At 38.9% G+C, this 26,211-nt stretch overlaps 1 protein-coding gene across 7 annotated transcripts in view; it reads right to left on the reverse strand.

The window, feature by feature from the left end:
- Nucleotides 1-26,211, reverse strand: part of LOC122566368 (telomerase-binding protein EST1A-like) — a 215,485-nt gene that overhangs the window by 181,412 nt on the left and 7,862 nt on the right. For all 7 annotated transcript variants that reach the window (XR_006316484.1, XR_006316483.1, XM_043723514.1 and 4 more), the window contains 2 exons: nt 26,016-26,077; nt 3,093-3,238 (listed from right to left, as the gene is read on the reverse strand). Coding sequence is in view for 5 of the 7 variants with exons in the window: in XM_043723514.1 (XP_043579449.1) it covers nt 3,093-3,238; nt 26,016-26,077 (208 nt within the window). In the remaining 2 variants the exon portion in view is untranslated. The remainder of the gene's footprint in view (nt 1-3,092; nt 3,239-26,015; nt 26,078-26,211) is intronic.

Here is a 26,211-nt window from a genome sequence, read left to right on the forward strand (position 1 = left end):
AAAACGACTATAAATCGAGGATATGTCTCGAAATCGGAAAACTCGAGCGCGAAACGTAATCTAGGGAGCGAATGGCACATAAAATAAAAAATGGTGGAAACGTGAGCATCGGACTGGGCAGTGCGGAGCCCGCGTATTCATCCCCTTCGATTTTACGTCGTCGAGAATTTCTTCTGGGTATTGAGTCGTAAACTAGCCGCGTTGCCATAGAAATTTACGAACGCCGCATTTTGAAAGAGTATAAATACATCCGAATGGAATGGCAGACCACCATTTCACGCCCACGACACTCCTACGAATTTTTTGAAGATCGAAGACTCAAAAGGCTTCCAGCCGTAAATAATATACGAAATAAAGAACGATACCGAGGAATATTACGCGTTGGGTACACATGCCTTTAACTGAAACGTTGAATAGTCCTTTGTAAATTATCGAGAAATATTTATTTTTTATCTGTAGAATCATTTATGAGATACATAGAGCCAAGAAACAATCGACATTCGTGAATATTGAAGGAATATTGGAGGAAAAGAAAAAGATTTCGTTCCATTATTTTGAGCTTATCTTACTTTCAATAAATGTTCTAACATTTATGTAACTGAAACAATTACACAAACAAAATTCCAGCTCGAAATAGAAATACTGAACAAAACAAAATGACTAACTTTGATATATAAGTCTTTCTTGTAAGAATCTTTTATCTTTCATTTCCTCCATTTATTATAACAATGAAGAGATTAAACTTATTGAAAGCTTGAACCCCATGTATCAGTCATCGTTCTTCTACAGAGCCACTTTGAAAAACCCACTTAACACGTCAAACGATGAATTCAACGATTCGAAAACTATAAAATCCACGTAAACTGCTGACGATTAATTCACAATTAATGACACAATAACTCGTACGATTATACGTAACGTGAAACGCTAACAAAATAAGAATCATTACACTCGCGAAACCATCACAGAGAATCCGACAAGGAAGTACAGGAATGCGTTTTATGCTCCGATTCGATAAAGAGACTTTGATATACGGGGCAAAGACAAGACAAAGCAGTTTGTATCGACAGAGCGTATACATACGTCTGAAAACGAAAAGATCCTCGGGGACGATACGTCGAATTGAATTCGAATGGGTTTTGGCAGCAGGCGTAGTCGTTATTCTGATTTATCGCGGCCGTCCACCGCTGCCAAGCACCGACAGAACGACGTGAAACAATAAAGCCACGGGCCACGGAGCGGGGCTTACGTACCAACGTTAAATAACGAGAGACGGACGTGACCGTGAAAGAGATTCGATCTAAAGTGCCGGTTACAACGTTGTCGTAACAACTTTCTTCTCCGCCTTCCAACAGTGCCGACTTATCCTCTCGCGAACAAGCGCGAACCTGTGTCTTTTATCGATCTATCACTGTAACGTCCAACCATGTCGTATCATCAGCCAAGCTTTTTCCTCGCTTCGATTGCCTTCCTCGTGGAGACGTAATTTCGATCAGTCGTTTCGCTTCTCACCATGTTAATCCTACTTTTTATACATTCTTTTATCCTATTCATTGGTTCCCTTGCTCTTTTTTATACACTAACACTACAAGAGAAAAGCATACAATATGCGACCATCTTATATCATCAGCCCAGCTTTTCCCAATTTCCATCACTTTCATCCTGGAGAAGGATTTTCCTTCCTTTCTACTATGAGTATAATAGTGGAATTAGATAGAATATTTTCTATCGCTTTCCGAGTGGCGATTCTGCGTGTTAATTAACACTTCACCGACCGATAGCCTATTAATTGGCTTTTGGTCACCGATAATCTTTCTCATTATTTGAACAGTAATTTATTATATAGTACCAAGGTACCCTGCTCGGTTGCGTCAGTTGCGTTGCTTTGTAAGCTCCCGCAGTTTTATACCAATTTGAAAAAATTACCGTTCGCGATGAACGAAAAGAATGGTATCGGAGATTCTAAACCGAAACAGAGTCGGCGCCAGGGAGAATCTGCGCCTGAGCTGCCGGTCGGACGTGCGTATGCTGTTGAACCGCTAGCGGTCAGTAAAGTGTTAACAAAGTAAGAAATATTCACTTTCGGCGGCTAAGAAGATGTTTGAAGAACGACCGCCATTAGGTGTGGTATTTCGATTTACGAACCCGTTAGTAGTCTCGAGGACGTGAGGGTTTGAGAATTAAGAATGACGACAAGACTAGGTACTCCTCGAGAGATGTCCTTACAGTTTATTGAAATTACGATTTTCTTGACTTACATTACAAGTTGTTTATCATAGAAACGAATATATGCGCGAGAAATTGAGCATAACTCGACGTAGGAAGTCATGTCAATATATAAGAAATGATAGCAATATCCTTGTAACGTGTACGGTGATTCACGTAAGTTGGACAAGTCATGCCTTTCTTATGGTTGCAATTAGAAAACTATGTTGGAAGAAACAGGCGAACGGTTCATAAAAGAGCAACAGCCCTCATATGCCATGATCAAATCAAGATAATAGTTTGCCACTAATAGAGGAAGAGATACATTAATAAATACAATTGGGGATTATTTGAATTTTGATCAATATTAACAATTTAGAAATTGAAAAGGTGTAGAAACGAGGTTGAAATTTATGACATTATTAATAGACTTTTTTCTTGCTGAGAAAATGTTGGTAAAATTAATACGTTCAGATTACCTTTTGTGTTATCCTATTAAAAACCAATATTTGATGAAATTAATTTATAATACTTTCTATATTTTGATAATCAAATCGATAAAATCCATTCTCAAAGCTCAAAAACACTGTTTACCATTTCTCAGAAATTCTGTATACCGTGCTATACAAATCCATCTAAATTCGAATCGCGAACGGGCAAACGTATCGATTCCATCCGTACCTACATAATTCACACGTGACCCCTGCATGAATAATTCCACGATAATAGTCGCGAATTGGAAACTTTCGATTCCATCTTCGACATTTCACGAGAGAAGAGAAATTTCTGCCTTCCTTTTTCCACGTCACGTTTCGCGAATCGTGACAGAAAAGAGCAACACGAGAGGAGATGAAATAAACACATGGAAAAGGAATATGGCGACTTACCCTTTAACTGCGTCGACTCGATGGCGAACATGTTCAACGCCAGGAGCTGAAGAAGTCGCGTCCCCGGAAGAGGCAGCGGCGAATGCTGAAGAAGCGCCCTGAACTCCTTTAACATCTGAACACCAGCTTCTTGGAACGTCTCCATTCTGAAACAAAGTTATAGATTACACTAGAAATTAGGAAACGTTATAGAAATCACGATAAAATTCATAAAACCGATAAAAATAGTTTCTGAGTGGTTCGCAATGCTTCAAAAAATTAGTCGGTCAAATTCAAATTTTAGTTCCATTCTACCGTATATAGCGTAATAGGGTCTCAGAGAAAAAGTAGAACAAAGAATATAATTTTCGAAAGGAAATCGAGAAAAAATACGAGGGGTAGGTAATTGCACCAACGATTCTATTTCTGAAGTTGCATCGAGAAATCAGTCACGAACGACAGAAAATCGACCGCGATGGTAAGGGTGAATGAATAAATGAAAAGGCAGCCGTGGCACGTATCAGTCAACTGGCAAGATCGTGCATATTTTAGGCACACTGGTCTGGATAAGGACATCGACCCGCAACTTGCAAACTTTAAAACAATGGAAGAGGGGCGGACAACGTTCGCCTAATATTTCCTGTTTTCTTCCCCGAATATCTGAGAAACTTTCGTGAAACTTTCGTGAAAGCAGATATACTCGACGAGTGCATTTACCGTGGGATGCTGAGCAATTTCGTTCGTGCGAAAAGAGCCTTTGTGAATTTGCAAACGGTTCTAGTAGGTTGCAATTTTTGCTCAAGTATAGTGATTAATTTAAGTGTACCGTATTCGTAAGAGTTATGTATTAAATCACGTGATTCGTGCGAAGCTTTGGTAATGAAGATGAACGGAATAAAGTAAGATGAATTTGCAGATGTTTGTAACGGCGTCGAATTTTAGTTCAAATCTGGTGATCATTGTATTGGTAGTATAGTATTAAATTGTGTAATGAGTTCGTTCGCGTTTCTTTAAAAGAGCGTCAAAGATCGTTAACCTGTTACATCCTCCCCATCCTACTACCTCATGTTAATACATAGATAGGAAACCTGTATCTGTAATTCCCAGTGAAGCTGATGATTAAGATAGCACACTAAGCAATAGCAATATCATCGTATAACATCGCGCAAATGCAAAAAAGATAGGCAGATCCTCTTCTCGATTCAGCGCTGTAAACGTAACATTAAAACGCGTCGTACATCGTCATTCGTTATTTTAAACGATTATTTGCAAAGATTATCACGCGATTAAGTGATCAAATCGCGTAAGTTAAGTGATCAAATCACATGACTTGTTAAAGAAAATAAGAACTGTTCCAGCGTAATATTTTATAAGAACAGAAAATAACAATAAGTAAATTCCTTAATCCTTAATGATTGATACTGAGAATGAATGAATGATATTGATGAATGATACTGAGTTTATAACGCTCTAAAATACGTCAAAAAATCGAAGAACTTTTAGACACTACTTAGCTCTTACTGTTTAAGCAATTCGTCTAGTTAACCAAGGACTCTGTCATCCTCTTACGCAACGGTCATGATATTAACTAGCATATCTATCTAGTTAAAATCATCGTAATTACAAGAGCGAAGAAGAAGAGGAAGGAACGACGTCGTCGAGGAACCGTTACGAAGGCGAAATAAATTCTGCCGGTGCCGGAAAAACGGCGGTATGGTTAATTAAATCGGCGCGCGCTCGACGTCGAGGCGCATTCTCGCTCGGGTCTCGTGCGTGTTTTCGCTGGCCGCAACTTATAGTGGAATTCGCAAATAAATAATCGGATACTCTAATTAAAGTGGGCTGATTCTCGTCCGCTCGTTAATCGGATGGTTGAGGACGCGAGGAATTTATTGGACGCGTTGTCCGCAAGAAAATGGCGAACGCCCGCGCCGGTATTGAACGGGTTGTGATAACTTCGGGCCAACGATAATGCGAGTTATGGCTAATTACTGGAACACGAGCGCTCTCATTAACGAGGACAGCCCTTCCGTAATCTATTCTAAAAGCGTTCGCCAAGTGATCTTCACCGGAAATTCGTCGACGCGGGTGTGACTCAATAAGATAAGAAAGTTCCTCGAGTTCAAGTGCGTTTCATAACCAATGATAGGATCAAAAAATAAGCCTCCGACGGCATATTTGTACACGAACTTTTCTCATTGTCTTGCCGTCTAGAATCATACTTGATAAATACAGACCACTTTTTTAACACCCCGTACATCATCTGATATACCGGAACTTGCGAGATTCCGACTTGCCAGAATGCGGCTCCAGCAGGATCTTCGCAATGGACGCTGGAAGAAGTTCAAAAGAGCCGACGATTGTTCCTCTTTTCACGAAAATTATTCAACAGACAGGTTCTTGTGAATTGTTGCTAACAAGGAACGTTGAGTAAAGTATCTGATCGATTTAGATGATATTCTTCGCACGAATCTTGCGTTGAAATGGTATTACTTTTCGAGAGGAAGACTGCTGTAAAATGTTCTGATTTAGTGATGGATACTGTTACATGTATGTAAGTAGGTTGTAGGTGATGTGGATTTGAAATATGTGCTAGAGTGGAGGTAGAGAAGGAAGAAGGATTTATGAATTCGCGTATATTGATGAGAGTGTATAAATAGTAATAAATATACCTAATGTCTAATTATAAATGTTACAAAAGGTAAAATACGTAGGATCTGGCAACTTAGATGGTATTAATAATAGTTCCCAATGTTTCGAGTCTCAAACTTTCGAATTTCCGAAATTTACAATTGCCCGAAATTTCCACAAATTTTCAGATCATCAGAAAAATGTTTGAAATATCGAATAACCTTACGGTGAATATGTAACAATTTATGTAATGAACGTAATAATTCTCTAATACTCTAAGCTCGTAATTTCTGCAAATGTCCAAATGGTCGCATACGAATTGGTCTTAAGAAGCGCTTAACCTCATAAAATTCAAGATTATCACGTTGAGCAAGCAGATCGCCGTAAATTTACGATTACCTTCGCGGTAAGCACGATTTCATACGTCCGTATATACTCTAGCACCTCTTCTAATATGAAATACAACATCCAAATGACCGCCCGATGGAATAAACCGAAACTGAGCTGCACCATGTTACCTGCTGCACCATAAGGTAATTAAAATGCTGTTTGGAATATTTATCGTTTATTGATGCTGGTACACCGATTTCGATGTCTTATTCTATACGCTCGTAAAAATCCACTGACCGCTATCAATTACATGAAGATTCTCAAGACTAACATTAATATCAACCCGGTTAACTCAGTCAATTACTGTTTCTAGACGTTGCTTTAAAATATGTACTAACATATTATAGAGTGTTTGCACTACCAGTTTTCAGTGTTTTCTTCGTATAAACTATATCTATTTCTAAGAAAAATAGAAAAGATCAAAGTTTCATTATTCTTCGTACGTCGCGCCGTATAAAAATAGATTTTTTTAATAAAGTAGAATATTATATTCTTTTAATGAAATAATATTATCATTACGCAAAGGCTATATCAAACTTTGAAAATCTATTCAAGTCATTGTACATAAAAAATAGTAAAATTTTGATATCCTCTATCTTATCTCCAAATTTTGCTACTTACAAGAAGTACGTTGAGAATTAATAGCGCAAACACTCTGCTATATGCGAATAGAATAAACGAAGTAAGATTTCTTTCCACCAAGAATCAAACCTTCCACCAAACCAAGAGATAAAGACGAGACGTGAAGTTAATCTCGCGAGTAATTAAAAACCTCAAGATCGTCGAATTAAAATACCTAGACACGGATCTCCGAAACACGAAATAATGCTAGGTCACCAAGATCCGGTTGATTTTGACGAGGATCAAGGGGAAGGACGCGAGAAACGAGAGGAAGCGAATTAACACCGACGCGAACGATCCTCCGAGCCAACGTTAATCTCGCTCCGTTGAATTCGAATGATAAAGCGGATCGTCGCGATGCTCCCGTGAGACCTACTGAACAGCCCGTATCCTCTCGTAAACACGGCCACGAAGGAACGACGAGATCTCACGTAGCTAGGTGCTATCTTTCCCACAACCTCGTTCTCTCCTTCGTGGCGCCGTGCCGCGCCGCGCCGCGCCGCACCGTGTGCTACCTTTATCGCGAATTTACGCTAGTAACGTCTCGATCTCGATCTCCCCTGGGCTCGCAAACTAGAGAATTCGTAACATAAAGCCGTCTTTTAGTCTAATCGGGAGATTCATCCCTGTAGGGATGCGATCGACTAAGTCGCTCCGATGGCTGATTTATTTACGCGTTTTAATTGGCAATCTTGTAACTTTTAGACGGTTGGCGGAGCGGAAAATATAGTGTGATGTTTGATGTTAAGCTGTAGATTAACGGATTTTTAATGATAGAATCTGTTATTAACCTTTGAAACGCTAAAAATATTATATGAATAAATTGCAAATGTTTATACATTTGTAGGAAATTTAAAGATATAAAAATATACGGAATACGTATAATTCACGAAAATGTACAAAATATTTGAACTACGACGTTCATTTGTAATTCTCATAATTTGTAATTCTAATTGTAATTATATATATTTATATTAAAATAGCATATGACTCGGTGCTTGCGTGAAAAGTGTTGCAATAACATTATTTCACGTGAAACACTTATTTTAATATTTTTCCACTACAACGTACATGTTTAATTCTTTATTCATATATAGTATGCAACGTTTGATATATAATGTGTAATATTTTTTAAAACACTTGCCAACATGCAGGAATAGCTTTTTGTTACACGTTTTACAAAAGTAAACGTAGTTGTCTTTCTCCGCCTCAAAAAATATTTCCACCGCCATCTCAATGATTTTCGCGATACATACCATTTATGGGCCTATCATAATTCAATACGACTTGAGGTTTTTTAGTTTTTAGACATACATCCGATACGAAGAAGTTACAGTGTCACGTAACAGATGACATACTCGTAAGCACGACCGTTAAGGATTAATACATGGGAAATATCTGAACCAGGCTAACTTGAATGCAGTTCGTTACACTAGCAATAATAATTACCAAACAATTCATTATTATTCGTTAACAAGCCGTTAACGATCTCGTTATTATTTCAAGAATAATGAAACCGTCATTACTCTGGTAATTATAATAATATTGTCCGTTCAACTTGAGTATTAGCCAGGCAATTTAAGTCTTATTGTAGGTTTTAAAGCAACATAACTAAGTGCAACCCTAATTTACAATCACTCAACGAGAATAGCTAATCCATCATATCGTTAAAGTGATTAAGATCTGTTATTACACAGGAAAATTAATTTTAGGTACCCAGATATCTGTGTTACGATATTATTTCTATCCAGTTAGTGCGAAATGATCAAGATAGAATACTACTGTTTTCATTATGAGAAGTATTTTACGATCAATAAATACATCTCCTACTAAAATTCCCAATCAACCAAAAATTAAATACATTTAGTTAGAGATTTAAAAGATCGCAAGAATCATAGGAATGTATTAGATATTCCATGCTATTCCACCAGAATTGATTGCAAATGCAAAGAAATATGTATACACGTGTTCTGTGGTCAAGACCAAGCAGGTAGGTATCTGAAACCATCCAGAATGGACTTCAGCTTGCCTGGAAACAGCCATAAAACCCGCTTCTTTATTAAGAACCTATACTTCCGTAGACAGAATTCCAATTTCATGATGCTAGACTTCGTCAAATAGCTTGTTTATTTCGACCTGAAGCCATTTTGTGGATCCATGTAACAGATCCAATATGAGATCCAGTTACACACTTAGAAAATTTTATAGCAATAACTTTATCTCAACGTTCAACGGATTCTCGATACTCGAACATCCTTTCGACCGTTTCGCTTGACCATTTACACGAGAATCGAACGATACCTTCATTCTATTACCTCATACAAGTGGAAGATTCGCGATTCTATTAGCTTTACAGACTAACCCACGGAAGTTACTCACATACTTTAAAAGATAGCTCCAAATATTGAAAATTTGGCTAAAAGGCTGCTCACCATAAATATAAAACTTGAAATTTGTAGCAATATTCAATCGAAGATGTGTGTTTTGAACAGAAAGGGTAGACAAATCTCAACAGAGAAATCTCTTTAATTTTGAAGTACTGCAATTTTTAATTTATTTTTTATACATATTTGAAGATACGATGTCATACTAAAAACTTGAATCATGCTTTAAATATGATATATTGCTTATATACATTCATTGCATGGAATAACAAAAAGAAGAATAAAAGAAATGGAGCTTGAATAAAAATTTGTTTTATGTATTAAATATTATAACACATACTTTACTTTGGATACCGTATACATTTTTTAATATTACGAGCATCTTATAGATTTTTGCACTTTTAAATCGTCTATAAGTGCATAAACCACCCTCCCCATAAAATGCCACTTCTTTAAGCCGCTCTACTTAAGCTTCTTTATTCTTTTCAGCTTAATAGAAATTATTACTATCGAAATTTCATAATATCGGAATAAATGACTTAATAGAAAAAGAATGACGAAGAATATGAGAAAATTCATCACTGAAATCAGCAACTGCGATATCCTAATACTTGACGAGCATTTGAAATTCAACTTCCCGTGATCGAAACAACGATATCGCCGCGTTCACTCGTTAACTTCGATCGTTCTGCTCGCCGAGTCAGTGATCGCCACTCGATTTTCAACTAACCTCCCAGAGAATTGCGAACTGGCACGCAGCCGTGCACATCCACAGTTTGTAATTACACGGGGGTACATAATGTTACGCGGTATGGCAACTCGACTGGCTCCGGCAAACGCTTCTGGCACGCAAATCCTGCCAGAGACTTCTGTTGCTTCGAGTTTTCAGCCAGCTCGAATACGCACGTGTTAGCAGCGTAAACACGCTGTAATTATTAACACCGGACGGTATTCTTCATGCCGCGTACCGGTGGCTGTTCATTAGCAAAGCTTTATTATGCTGGCTCATACTTTGCACGAGGAACAAGAGTTTCTCCGCTAGCCTGGACTGATCTTAAAAGAAAAGGACGCCAACAATCCGGCTTTAATTTGGACGAAATATCGTAGACTCGAAAAACAGCCTAAATATTACGATACGTATATTTTTTTAATTGCGGTAATTCAAATTTAAGAGGTGAAACTACCCTTTCTCGAGACTCGATTCCTCGAAAACTAATTTAGAAAAAAACTTGTTTAACAAAATTATTTTATTAAAATTATGATAGCAAAACGAACGGCTGATAGCAGTTGGTCAAGATTAGAAGTCTGATGGATTTTCAAGTGTACGATACTCGATTAGCTTTACGACATTTTAAAAACGTGATTAGCATACATACAGGGCTGGGTAACAACGCCTTAATAAGAATTGGTTGACTATTGGTGAACCACGTAGGCCGCGATAAACGCGCACTGCTTTCACGTTCCCGGCGCCGTCGACCGACTGTCAACAAGACCGTCAACGACCGTTTCGAGGCGCCTTCGCCAACGGACCATTCTCACGACAGTGAAACTGTCGCTCACGGCCATCCCGCTACCTCCGTGATTCGCCATTAGCTCGACAAAGAGATACGAGCTATGGTAGAGCGACCAGGTTGTTGCTCGAATTGTTATGCGCCGCGTCTCCATGCGATAAGCTTCTTCCGCTACTTGACACGAGGACAGTCGTCCAGTCTCGCCGAGATTTACTCAATCCGGAGAAAAGTGGAAGAAGTTTATTTTGCATTTTTTCTTTTTACAAGATACATTGAAATATTTCAAATTTGCCGTATTTAAGTAGGAATGGGACATTCGAAATCCCGAAATTCGGAACTTCGTACTATTCTTGAGATCCGAAACTTTCGAAACGCAAGGAAAAAATATAGAAAATATCGAAAGTAAAGTCGTTAGAATATCTACAAACTGGAATAAATCTTTATTTAAATTTCATCTTTCATATGTGATATTTATAAAAGAAAAAGTATGAATTTGCATAGACATTCACAATTTACGAATCACCCTTGCCAATCGAGCTATTGAAGCCACCATTACATATTCCTCAAGCTCCGACCTCTGACATCGGAATTACCAAAAGCCCGCGCCTGCCTTCGCGATTCCACTTAGCAACACACAATGAGCTCACGCGGTGCGCGGAATCACGAGGGAACCCGATGAACCCTCGAGCGCGTGGGGACTGAAAGGAACAGGAAAGCCGACAGATAGAGAACGAGGATTAGAGAGGCTGGAGGAAGAGGGAGAATGGCACTTTAGGGCATAACGGCATCCCCACGACCCACGGTCGCCGTGTCACGGAGATGCGGTTGGAGTTTCTGTGTCGTAGTGCAAAGAACTACGGTAATACTTGCACAAAGACCACGGCAGAACGGACGAAGAGGTAGAGGAGAAAGAAAGAGAGAGTACCAGGGGCAGTCTCAACTACACCTACAACACGAGCACGTTCCTCGAGCACGAGCTCGTTGCGTCGATGCCGCGGCGTCGAGAGAGCAGCAAGCTAAGGCCCCAATGTCCCATCGACACCAAGCAACTCTATGACTAACAAGTTTGCACTTTAGCGCATAACGGGGTATTCCGGCGTGTTTCATAGCTCATGGTCCATGACCCACGGATTGCGTGGGCCGGGCACCATAACCATTCCTCGCCGATATAGCGACGGCGTGGCCACGGTACCACGAGCATTAAGTTTCCAGCTTCTTCGTCTTCCTCCACCTCTACGATCGCCCCTTTCTCTACGTCTCACGAATAACTCTTTTCTCCTTGCTCTTCATAAGGCTTTATCTATTCCCCCTGTCATGTACATTATCGTTCAGAAGTATTCGATCAGCTTGGTAAATTTGTAACAGCAGTATGTGAATTTTACCAAAGTGTATAAATTAGTAAGGAAATAGTAACCGAGTCTTCCAAAAACCAAAATGATCAACTCGACTCTTCGTAAATTTCTCAGTTTCATTTTAGAGATAACGTAATTAACGTTCGGTTCTCGCGAAACGGATGATTTACTTCAGTAGATCTGTTTACCACAGGGAAATCGCATGAACGACAATAAATTTCAAAGTCAGCACACATGCAAGTATCTGAATACTTTTGAGCCATGGTGTAGGTACAGATTTCCCTCTATCGCGGGACGCAGACCGACTTCGCTGCTTTTGATCAGCGGATAATCGCGCTAACGGATTATCCTCGAACTTCCCCAGCGCAGCGGAGGGATCGCCATTTTTCTTAAATCTGATCGGAGATCGTGTGCTGCTATATACCTGTTCCCATTATGGCTCCCCTCTCTCTCTCTCTCTCTCTCTCTCTCTCATATTCTTTCTCTTCCTGACCGTTTGAATTTGGAACGAAGCTTTTTCTTCTTCTTCGTCTGCTTCTTCTCGGTGCTCTTTTTCTTGTTAGTGGAAGTTTCTCGTGGGAAGTATGGTTCGAAGATTAAGATCGAATACGATAATGGATAGTTGTGGTACATAGAGGATTTGATTATTGACTGGGATTTGGGACAGTGAGGAAAAGAGAGACTAGGAATTTGAAATGTAAATTAGATCTGTAACTTACCTTTCGTTTTGATCAGGTTTAGGTAAAGGGATGTAGAAGGGAAAAAATATTACAATCGGAGGTAAGTGGTGAAAGATAATGATAATTTGCGAGATGAAAGTGAAATTTGTTTCATTGTAATTTGTGTTCTCGATGACATTCTAATTTCTTTAATACTATTCCGATCACTCGTTTACTTTTTACGTTTATCGGAGAACAGAAAACAGTGTTCTATCGTCCATTAACAGAACGATAATTCCCAAGTAACTTCAACATATCTACTCTCATGCTCTTCATCAAGAAAATACCGAAAAGAGAAAAATATGTTTTAAAAATTCCTAACCCTCCACTTCGCTATCAAGAGAAAAAGACGTGGCCTTCTATACCCCATTAACGCAATGATATTTTTCAAGGAATTTCAGCTATATTCGTACTCTTCATCGAGAAAATACAGAAAAAACAAAAACGTATTTTTAGAAATACTGAAGTCTCCACTTAACTATCAGAAGCGGGGAACGCGTCCTTTTATCCTCCATTAACACAACGATATTTCCCAAGTAACTACGTATCCACTCATAGTCATCATCAGCAAATTACAGAAAAACCAGAAAATACTTTTCCGAGGTCAGGGGTTATCGTCGCGTGCGTCGCGGCACGCAGTTGCGTTCCTTCAAATTTATGCCCGTTCGAAGAATGCCATAAATCGCTGGGTCCCGTCGCGATTGCCCAGTTCTCTCAATAAGTAACTGGTAACGTCAGAGGAAGGCGTACATCAGGAAATCACCTCGGCGCGGTAAGGTCGTCGTGTAAGTAAGAGGCTAAGGTCAGGATGCCAACGCTACTGCGCGTTGCCCCACACGGAGAGACCTTATGCTTCGCTGTAACGAGCCACCTTGCATCATTGATACTTAACAAACCGAATCGAATCTTTCGAGAGAAAGATGCTAGCAACGATACCTTGATTACGACGAATGGAACAATGCGAGACTCTATTGGCAATAGAGATAACGATGCTCTTTTAAATGCTGTTGAAAAATGGTATTTGTGCCTACTTTGCGTTTCACAATTATAAAATTAATCAATTTTCTATTTTTATATGTCGTATTATATATTTATATACAGTTATGAAACGCGGTATGTTGTCAAAATTGATTCTTTATTATGTCTCATAACTTGAGGATATGTATTTGTAATACCGTTCACAAATATAATAACATATACGGATAGCAGGTAGACAGTTTGATTAATTTATAGTAACAGTATGTGAAATTTTACCAAAGTGTGAAATTAATGGCAAATTAATGACTAGAAGCAGCGCTTACTGACTTCTTATGGAATCACCAGACTATAAATTTAAATTATCTATTAGGAAGCTTAGCACAGTACGTTACGACTAAATATGTGTTCCGTTGATGTATCCACTTAAATTATGAGTTTAGGGAAGCCTTCGTCTGAGTGTAATTTAGAATTAAATAATGTAAGGGTGAAGAGGTTCTTAAGTAACAAAAGAGGAGCAAAATGACTCAGAATTGCTAACGTCAATTATGTTACAGCATATCAGTCCTTAACAATAAATTTTATTACGTAATAATACTTTATTATATGAAGCTGTGTTAAATAGAAATAACACAGCAAAATATTCGAAAAATTACGAAATATTGTAACATTTAAAATCAACCGGTCAACTCTTTATATCGATGCGATAATTCCGTAGTAAATTTACCTGCATAAAACAGCGAACTGAAATTACACGTATTAAAGGGTATGATTTATGCAACAAGGTTGCACAACACATAAAAGTTTAATGAAAAGCAAAGTTCATAACACGAGAACCACTTAACCGAAACGTAGCTATAACCAATCCTCCATTACGTTTTCGAACACGACAAGATCAGCCAGTAAAGGAGATTACCGCTTAAACGACTCACTGGAACCTACAATTTGAATGATAACTCATCGCGAAGAAACACGCGTTCGGATTGAACCACCCTCCACAAGATCAAATCGATAAATCAAGAGACTACGACGTACGCATAATCCACCAATGATTTAGCTTCGTTTTCCAAAAAGAATATAGTGTAAGCGTTTATCTCGCGAAGAGGAAAGAAACACGAGCAGCCATCGAACGCAAACAAATTATCCTCACTTTCTCCAATTCCACCGCCACGTTCTATACGCCCATTGGATCGATGTAACGTGATTACGGGTGACGATTAATTGGCTATTAATATCGAACTGCCGCGATAGAAATATAATGCGACTGGATATTATCTCGATTACAAGATCTAAATGGCCCGGTCACCGCCATCAATGTATCACACCAGATCAAGATCGAGATCATCTAGCTTGATACCTTTTTATGATCATAATTATTAACACGTTCACAGTCTGCTGATCCATATGTGGCTCATTGTACTTATTTTCTATTTATACTTTGTACATCTCTTGAGTTAAATGAGTTAGAAGCGTAAAAAATCAGAAATTGTACCAAATATATTTGTATACGAGTGTCCCTATTTTTTCTACAAGAAGATGCCAGTTTATTCTATGAATAAAATTAAGGGAAAAATATCATATAAATATAGGCTCGAAAATGCTTTGTTAAAAAGTTATAACAAAGAATTCGAAATAACAGCGGACTAGCTAGCATTCGTGTATAATGTAAGAACAGATCGGCGATATTTGCATACGCTAATTCCATTTCAATGACATTTGTCTGTTCCGTATTTATAAGAACGGGCGAAAGTAGCAAACACTGAAATGGAACTAACGCGGATAAATATCGTCGGGCGGTTCTTATATTATCGAGCGAAAACTTGATATCTCGAATTCTTATTATAATTTTTTAGTAAAGCATTTTTGAACCTATATATATACGAAATCTTTCCCCTTAATTTTACTTGTGAGATAAACTGACGCCGTTTTGCGGAAAAAGGTAGGAATATCCTGTATATGCCAAGAATTTTTTCCAAGGATGTGAAAAAAGTGAAAACTCACAATCAGAAGTTTCATATGTATTCACAAGATGCTATATTATTTAACGCGTTCGTTAGTTGGCTTAAGTAAAAGGAATCCTAATAATATGAATTTCTGTGTTTATAATTAAATAAAGCATTCATTAATGCGTGAGAAATATGGTATCGTAGTGCTATCGCAACAATTACAATGTTTTAATTATTACTTCCCTTATTTTTCTCGTTAAACATGTTAATACATGATCTAAAGACCTTTTTAAGATCTCCTTTCTTGCATTTTTTTTCTATTTCTCACATCTCTTTCTCATATTTATTATATATTCATATTATTATATTTTTCATATTGCGTTCTCTTTCTTATCCCTACAATAGCTTAAACGAAACTAAAGAATTATTAAATAACTCGAAATTCGAAGCTCAAATAATTTCTTTGTTATATAAATAACTATTCTATATAGATTTTCAAATAACGACACTATACAATACTCGGACAAAAAAGGAAATCAAAGAATGAGATGTTTTCAAAATGCCGCTAGTCTCAGCACGGCCATTACAGCACAATTTCAATGTGAAAAAATCGAAGCACTTGAAATAATAGGAAGTGGATCTTGAATGACACGTATTACATCTAAATCAATCTCGACATCAACGCGAGAAGATCCAGGCGGTCTGTAATAAGGTGTCAAGCTTAAATCCTTATTACCATCGCCCACGGCGCCAATATCGAGGTTCTTATATGATTGATACATCGTGCACGTTGTTACGCCTTATGGGGAGCCTTAGGAGATGCCTTTCAATTCCGTGAAACAAACCTCCTTCTAAGTAGAAGGAGAATTTTATGCCGTTGAACATACAAGAACATTTATTACAATTTCTATTGATTTTGTCAAGAGTGTTTTTGTCGTTCTCTTGAACGTTTAAAAATATTAAGAGTATTAGTTCAGTTAAATTAACATAACAACTTTTCCTTACAAAACAACGTTTATTATCCATCCTTAAGAAAATTCAATTATTTCATATTCAAATACTTGTTTTCAACCACCAAACAACATAATAGTCACGAAATCGAGAAAAATGGATTTATCATGTTTTTTCATATGGTCTTTAAACGTTCTCGTCTGTATTATGAACATTAGAATATCCCATTCTAAACAAGTTCGCGAAAAACGATCATCGAACATCGTCGTGCCGATGAACAACCGCTGCACGCAACAAAGAGAAGGCGCCACCCGTGACCATGCCATTTTAGCTAGAACTCGAGATTACAGGGTTGGAACGGATGCACTGGAAAGGTGTTGTTGCAGGGCAACGATCGCTACGGACTCTAATCAACGGCTGCGAGTCGGCTCCGTAGCGTGCGTGCGCCAGAAAACTGATACTAAGTAAAACCCAGTTGGGAAATCTGAACGGGGAAGAACCGAAGACTAGGAGGGCTGGACGAGCAAACAGAGTTCGTAAACACATCAGCAGCCAAGGCTTAATAAGCAGCTCGCGGTATTATAGATGATCTCTTTATTGACCGCCATAAATCAGAGTTAAGACCAGGCATTATTACTACCAAGCACATTATCCACTACGTCAAAAACCAGTGATAGAGTGCAGTCAGCCTTTCATCGACAAAGACACCTTCAATTCGATTACAAAGTTAAGTAGAGTTATTTTAAACATTGTCACCGCTGATTTCAATGAAATTTAATGGTGCCATGGTCCTACGCATAGAACGTTGAAAAAGTGGACGATATTTATAGCTTGATCCTAGGCATCGAAACAGCGAAGAAAATTCACGTGCAAAAATATCGTTTGACGCTCCTTTCCAAACTCAAAATCAATCAAAATCAAATCACGTGTGCCTTTATTCATAGATGTAAATTTACAATCAGTTAATATTCGCAGTGATAAATTTTTACACTTTTGAATATGAAAGCATTGAGTGGAACTTGAGTGGATACCTTTGTAGCCAAAAAATAAGAGACATTGAGAAGATTTTGCAGGAGGACAGGGCAAAATATCGTTTGGCCTAAAAATAGCCAGCGGGTCGGATTAAGTGGAGTCTTGGATAAAGAAGCGACTTTTCAATTACCTGAGATGAGACAAATATTCAGTTCTAAGAGGGTAAGCAGCATCGACATCCATTATGGAGGGAACGAAGTCGAGAAGCGGAGGGATGATGTATCAAAATGCGCATCCTGCTTGGGTGAAAGAAGCAGATGATGGTTCTGTCAGAAAGGTTGGGAGCTAGGGATCTTGTTTTGAATAAGAAGCTGCCGGGGAAAGTATTCTACTGTCGCGTTAATCTTCCAGACGGATTAGGATTTGGAAATTTATCAGAATTATTTGTTGCATTAGCGAATCTGTTCGAATAATAAATTAGACACTTATTTAGTCGATTTGGAGCTTATATTTCTTTTTCCTTTTACGCCTGCTGCAATCCTCAAATTTTTATGTCTGAATCTCGCTCTTGTCTCAACAAACAAACCGATTGTTAATGGCTTAACAAAATTTATAGTAAAAGGTTGGAACATAAAGTCACATATACCTATGAATAATGATTATTTTTATATTGATAAACAAATACGATTAGGTCTACTCGATCCAGAAACCAACAAACATCCCTCGACAACTCCGTCAGCCTATACTTCCATACCGTACTAGAATGGCAAAATCAATCAAACTCATAATCCACCCTCAAGTTCAACCAGATTTGAAAAAACACGACGAGGTTGAAGAAAAGAAGGGATGTAATTAGAAAGCTATTGCGCGAATCAAAATCATGGTAGGATTCGTCACAGATTCATCAGCCAAGCGTAGAACTCGAAACGTCTGTCAGAGGCTATCGACAGGCAACAGGAATCCAGATAGTCATGGCACGATGCATACGTGCACTCGGTCGTTGAAGATGGTCGGGTTCTGGTCCGAGGCTGCGGTGACCAAGGGTGTCCTTGAAGCGGGCGGGGTCGTCACTCGAGGGCTGCGGGTAAACGACCATCAGGATCCATGTGTGTTAGGCAGCCGAGGCCTTATAACGTATCTTACACTGATACTACTTAACTTTCTGCATCTGTATACGTGACGTTGTTCTGCCTCCTTCCTTCTTTCTCCCTCCCCTTCCATCCTTCCTGCGCCCATGCGCTTCTCATTCGTCTCTCTTTCTCTTTACTTCTGCCCCGTGCTCGTGAAATAAAAGAGGCTACTGCCTCAGCTCTTACTTTACAAGTGTTATGAAACGGCGAACCCTCCTCCACCCTGCCTTCATCCCCCTTCTCCCTCTCACGATACCGATTTATAGATTTAATTATCGCGTCTTTATGCACGTCGACGATCGCTTAGGGTCGCGGTAGAACGAGTGGAAAACGAGTCATTGGAAAATGATTTCAATCAATAACATCTAGTTGTTCGGTAGTATGTACGTACATCCTGGCGAGTTAGTATTAGCGCACTCGTAAGGCAACATGGTCAAACTTAACATGTCATTAGAAACCTACTAAATCTCGTTTGGTACCTACCGAACCTGGACCATATGGAACTCGTATACTCAACATTGCGATAAAGATCTTACCAACTAGATACTTTTCTTTCCGTGTCTGTTTATATTTTGTATTATTAACTCCATTGTCCCGATACCCAGAGCATATTTCTTTTTGACTCCTGATTCCTGATTTTATGCTCACGATTATGGCCCGAACTATATATTTTCCTGTCATACTTCGTCACTTTTAGCTCACTCTTGCAGGGTTCAATGTACGAACGCGGCAGATAGAGACGCATCGTGGCTCGTGATAAATGCGGCCCGCGAGATATGACGAGCGACGCGTACATCTCGACGCGGAGAGGAAACAGTTCGAGAAAGGGCGCACGGTGCATGGAAGCCGTCCTTAAGGGCATATAACACACAGGTGAGGTGCAGGACGATGCTCGGCCGGTAATGAGCCAAATCCATTACGGCACTAGGCAGCAACAACGCAACATAGCAACACACCGTAAGACAGCCTCGGGACTCTCTGGCTGCAAGCCTTTTCCCCTACCCTATTCTCTAGTCTACGAGAGGAGAGGAGAGACAGAGAAATAAAAGAGAGAAGCACGGCATACACGCGTGTATCTATGCCACGCACGTATCGCGCGGTAACAACCACCTAACCAATGGCACCGGTTCGCTAGGCAATTCCAATTATAGATCGTAAGTATATTCCACGGAGCCGAACTGTCGTCATTCCACCCTGCACGTCCTCTATCCCACCGTTCCGCCCATCGATCTCTTCCCCTTTTCGCTTCCTGATCGCCGCCAAACCAATTATGCACAGAATCGTGCAGCACCAAATTGAAAACTTCTGGCTCACGCCCCCAACCGATGGCGGGATCTATCAGGTGATGCTTCAACGAAACTGCTAACGAGAAGAGGATATATATAGTGTTGTGTGAAACAACTTTAGACCACTTATCAGAAGGAAATATCGTGGCTTTATCGATGAATATATAGACATGCAGAAACATGCACTCTCCATTAAGAAACCAACCCTCTAACCGAACCTTTGATATATCAAACCAATTAAAATAAAAACGGTCCGTCAGTCGTCTCTCTGGGAAGATCTCACAAAGAAATCTATCCATAAAAAGAAAGAAATAATCAGAAAGAAGAAGCACCCTCGTCGTACGAGCCCCTTTAACCTCGAGAACAAAGCTGAGCCAAGGAGCGATTCGCGTACGGTTTTCCAGAAAGGTTGGACGTGTGTCCAGCTGAAGCAAAACGACCGGTCGTCGATAAATTCCACGAAGAAACCGGCCGTCCGGCGCGAATAAATCCCCGCGCGAACTATAAGGGAACACCTTTTTACCGCGAGGGACGACATAAATCGCGCCAGCGCAGCGGATCCGCCGCTGAATATCGACAGCGATTTTACGACTATCACGTATGACGTGCTCCATCCTACCCGTCGCTACAATTAAACGACCGGCAAGGTACCCGCAAGGTCGTTACAACTACGAAACACCGGATATACACAGACACACAGGTGTGTCCATGTATATATGCACTTATATAGGTACACCCCCGTTCAAAAGTGCGCAGGCACTTACAATTTTCAATCATTAGACTGCGGATGTTTAATTTTAAAAGCGCAAAGTTAGTTAAATCATTGGTTTTTTTGGCAAATTTATGAATTTCGTCGTACGAATATTTTATACGCTCAAAATTCATTTACGATTTCATACAATAATTGAAGATCGCACGGGAAAGATATGATAAGCCCATACTTGTTAATTTCCTGATCTTTTTATTATTTAGTAGCTAAGGTGCAAGCGTCTTCATAAATGAAGATCACGGGAAAAAGAAACGATAAGTCTATTTTTATTAGTTTTCTGATTTCGAAGTTACTTGATGTATAAAAAGAGATGTATAAGTGGGCTTGTATTTTGATATGAAACAGTCGAAATGGAGACAAATCTATGAATTTTTGCGAGAACAATATCTATAACTTTGTACATTATTATTGTAAACCTAACTTTATAACGCTTAGTATCTTTGAAAAATTCAAGATACTGGCAGAAAAAGCTACTTATCTTAAACCTAAAACCAAATAAAGAGACAATCGTGGGATGAGTTGACAGCGTAACAGAGTTTAAAAATTGATTTTCCTATAAAAAGTGGAAATATGGTTTATTATGGTTTTGCCCTGTAGTCTTGAATTTTGAACGAGGGTGTACGAGCGTAAGTATATAGACACAGACGCGTAGAAACGGGTGGAGGATGGCACGACTGGATATATACAGAATACAGAGAGATGCAACAGCCTGGGAGAGAGGTGGGGCGGTGGTCAGTGGCGCCACGCAATTGTCAATTAACATTTTTACCGCCGTGCAAGAAAACACGAAGTTACGTGCCGGCGTACGTGGCCACCACACACGGCACACGGTGAGCTCGACAGGGTTCCAGAGATCACGGAGCCCGAAGAGAAACGGAGAAAGCAAAGACTCCACGAGGAACAAGACCGTATTCCATTCGATGGACTAACTTACAACGAAGAAAGAGGATTATGTCTGGCTGGAGGAGAAGAGACCGAGAGAAAGAGGAGCAGCAACGTTAGAAAGGAAAAAAAAGAAAGAATCGAAAGGATACATTTCATTACGATTATGCGCGCAATGGATTGCTAATCGTAAGCGCCTCCAGACCGCGCCCCTACAGCAAACCCAGCACCGGACGCTATCACTTGCATAGAAACCTGTGAGGCTCGTTTTTCACACGTGGGAACGGAGAACTTTTCCACGCAAAATGCTCGAGGAAGGATTCGAGAGACTCTATTAGTATTATTAGCATGCACTATATGGTTCATTTTCTTTTTATTGCTTGATCTTTTAGTCCGAGGAATTTATTGTATATCTCATTTTACTTTTATGGACTTTTGTCGCTGATTTTATCAATGAATCTTGTTACCTTCCGTCTATGGTTAGCTTTCCATGGCAAGAATTCAGCTATCGATACATACTGCTAGAAAATGAGTCGGTATTTCCAGATTACTCGCTCTTTATTACATTCAACGACGCTCTTATAGAGCTCGTAATATTACGTTGCGAGAAGCTGCGATAGCTTCGAATATTACATTTAATAAGCTGGTATCGGTTTCGCTCTCTATTACACGGAATATTACACGATGAAATTTTTTGACGATCCGCCTTTCTTTTTTCTTTAACTTTCTTTCGAACCAACGAACGACGCACGACTTTGAATAAGATTTATCGGTTTACGTAATCGAGGTAATCTTGCACAATAATTTATCAATTAATGATGTTAATGAACTAACAAATTACAAGTTGTAGGTCGTGAACTTCTCAATCCCACTCAAGTATCTTACCAAACGAATAAGAGAAAGAGGGAACGAAGAAAAAAGAAATTGAAGAAAGAATGACAAGAAATTACCTACGACCCAACAAATAAATGTCTGAATAAAATATTTATTTATAAAAAGAAACACAATCAAGACCAATTATAGTCTCCTTATTTTCTCAATACATGTAATACTATTCAAACATTCTGTCAACCAAATACAAAAAAAAAGATAATGAAGAACCGATGACGACAAAGTATTTAAAACACGGCAAATAAACAATATATAATAAAATAATTTATGTACTCGCAAGAAGGTCAACCAAGATCGATCTGCCAACATACCTAATCTTTCAAAGCGATAATTTATATGGAACATAACAAGATCTTTAGAAAGAAAGGCGAAACAAAGGGCGTGTTGAGTCGCTGTTGCCGTCGGTGGCACCATCGAACCGTATCGGCGTTCGCTGCCCTGCGTGTTACACGATATGCCCGTGCAGAGAAGGGTGTGTGGCGTTTTACGAGATGCAAATATCGGGCAGTCGGACAGCCAGTCAACCGCACCATCAACTCGGCTACCGGTGAACTGTGCCGAGCGTGTCCCTCTTCATCTGTGACTTTGTAGAATGCGTCTGGGACACCCGTGGCGAACAGCTCCGCAAACCGCAGAGTTCCAAGTTACCTGCGGCCTACGAGACGAGCTGTCGATCCACAATTCGGATCGTTGGACAAAATATCGCCAACTACATGGTATATAAAGCGATGATTTTGGGTAACTGAGATATCTGGATACCCTGATATCCACGAAATATTCGACTAAAAGAAGCTTATTCGCACTATTATTCATGAGATATCCGAAGATATAAGATTGTAACGTGCAGGGTTTATATAGCAATCTTCAAAGCTAACAATAAAACAGAGCGAGACAGCTCAGGAACAGGAAAGATACTCCGTAATTTAATTTAAAGATTTTGGGTATCTGAGGAACCTAGTTGCTCTGGTATCCGTAAAATACTTGGATAAACGAAAAATGCTTGGCTTTATTTTAAGAGTCATGCTTATGAAAGTGATGACAACTTCCATTACCTCAGATTATTGTAACTTTTCGATCCCAAGTGGTCTTGGAAGATAATTTATTAACGGAAAGATATGTGTGCGACAAATTTGTAGATACGATCATATTGTATTAAGGGAAAGCCGATAGTTTTATTAGATTATAAGTCAATTAGATCTGACTTTCCTTACACGCTAGCCTTCTTTTCAGCCACGAATAGCGATTACTAGCATATTGTATGTATTACGATCAAGCGTTTCACTGCTTCGCTTGTGACAATGCCGTGCGTCGATCGGTGATCTCAACACCGCAAACCTGCACAGGCGAGATCCATCTCACGAGCGGACGGAACACCGCGGCCGCTATGGCCACCGCGCCCAGTAGCCTCCGTGAAACAGAAACGTAAACGGACAGAAGAGAAGAGGAAGGTTTCGAGGGACGCTACTTTTTCGCCTGGGAAACCGGTACTTCGAATTGCGAGCACGTAAATAATTAATGCGAATTGTAAGCGTGAGCAAGGCGCGCGACACGCAAGAACTTGATTACCGGCCAGGCGAATGCGGACCAGATTTTTGTTAACCTCGCGAGAATAACAAAATGGGTGTGTTCGAATACGATGGATCGTTAAACGAGCCTGTGATAAGAGTTAAACGATTTTAATTATAAGTTGTTGAACTTAATGAAGTTTCTAACGATATGTCACATCTTCAAAAGGTATTTCCAGCTTGTATTTTATATCAATTTCGACCTATCATCAAACTATGTACAATATAGAGGAAGTTATTTATATCTCTGACTGAAAATACCAAAGCAAACAAGTATAATTAAAGAAAGAAGATATTTACGGTTTCTTGCATGAATATTTTTTTAACACAGGCGAGTCAACAACTTTATAACTATATCGTTTAACACCTTATCATTTACGGCCAATTTTACTCGAACATGTTTCGAGCACCTATTTTAATGAGGCAACTTTTTCACTTTTCATTTCAACGTTTCGTGTCTCGTTTTAAAGCCACGCTTACCACGTATACGCTATGAGAAATTTCTCATACGTTGCCACTAACGCGCACCTTAAGGTATACCATTATCAGTTTTCGATGTTACAACCCGACAATTACACATACCAATGGAATTACCGTCTAATATGCAATTCCATGAATTCAAGAGCACGGCACGACTTCATACGGTGCTCATTTAATATTAACTGCCATAAAACAGGCTACTTTTCTTCTGTCAGCATTTTATGCATAACTAGCCAATAGTTAATGTTACTTAGGGATCCAGAACGCTTCTGCTTTTCTCATTTTTCAAGACGACTAATAAAGGCAGGAGAAAACGACGAGAATCTCTAAACAAGACCACAAATAAAAGCGAGAACACGGTCAAAGACCTCTTAATGCTGCTAAATATGTGCACCGTTCGAGACAGTTAGATGATCACCTAGTCAAATAATTTTATGACTGAGGAAGCTCTTCTACGTGTATTGTTAGGACGTTTCGGCATCGTGTAATACTGATTCATATATTTCTTTAAATATTTTGTAAATTTTCTTGGAATAAAAAAGTCCAAATCGATAGTAATCTAAAATACAACACTTGGCCTTATTCTTTAAATATTCCTTCACAAAAGCGCATTCTTTAATTTTTGAAGAAAATAACACAAAAATGGAATATTCAGAATGTACAAAATTAAAAGACTTAAAGAACATTTAATAATATTTCTTAAGACATAAATATTAAATTTTAATCTGCGCAGAACTCCCCTAAATTAATAGCGACTTATCGACAGCATTGGAACTTGGAATCTCTACGGTGCAATTAATAATGGACCGTATGGTGATCAAAGTTATACACAGTAAGCCCTTTGCTGAGCGGGAACTCTTCGTTATGGCTCTTCTGGGAGCCATTAAAACTATGTTCACGTAACAAACGACGGTACACGGGTTAATATCACAGCCTAACGAGAACACATGATGTACATATATTTTCTTACATGAATTCAAACACACAATATCGCGTAAGTTTCATGGAATAAAAACAACGAAAAAAGAATGAAGTAGTTCAAATATAGTTCTAAAATCCTTTCTTTCGAAACGTACAATAGTTGGTTAAACGAGCCAACATTTCACGGAAATATGCTGAACAAACACAGCAAATCCGCAGTCAACTCTCCACCGTGTATTTATAGAAGAAAACATAACAGTTACCAAGTATGTAAAAACGTACTTCAGTGAAAGACACGACAAAAAGTTACACGTTGTTTCTTCGAATTATATTAGCTTACCGGTTATGCGTTTAAACAGAGATGAAACAGCGATAATTTCTCTTTTCTGTTTTAAATATATATATATCCTCAGCGTTCGTCTATTCAAAAGTTTATCGTACAAAGTATTATCTCGCATATGATCAACGAGATGTATTTCGCGTCTTTTACTTTTGAAGATACATATAGCTTTTTAAATTATTTTAAAAATAATAAATATTACAAATTATAAACAATAAAATCACTCACCCTATCTTATTGATCAGCTTTCCATGAACGTGAAGGTAGGATGTGACGAACCGTTTATTTACCTGAAACATACAAAATTCACAATTTATATTAAAATACGATTTAATGGCATGATTTATTTGGAGATACATATCTAAAAATATATTTAAAAATATGCTACTGAAACGTAATATATTGTGTTCTATGATATAGATTC

The sequence above is a fragment of the Bombus pyrosoma genome, linkage group LG3 (assembly GCF_014825855.1).
Source record: "Bombus pyrosoma isolate SC7728 linkage group LG3, ASM1482585v1, whole genome shotgun sequence".
Taxonomy (NCBI): Eukaryota; Metazoa; Arthropoda; class Insecta; order Hymenoptera; family Apidae; genus Bombus; species Bombus pyrosoma.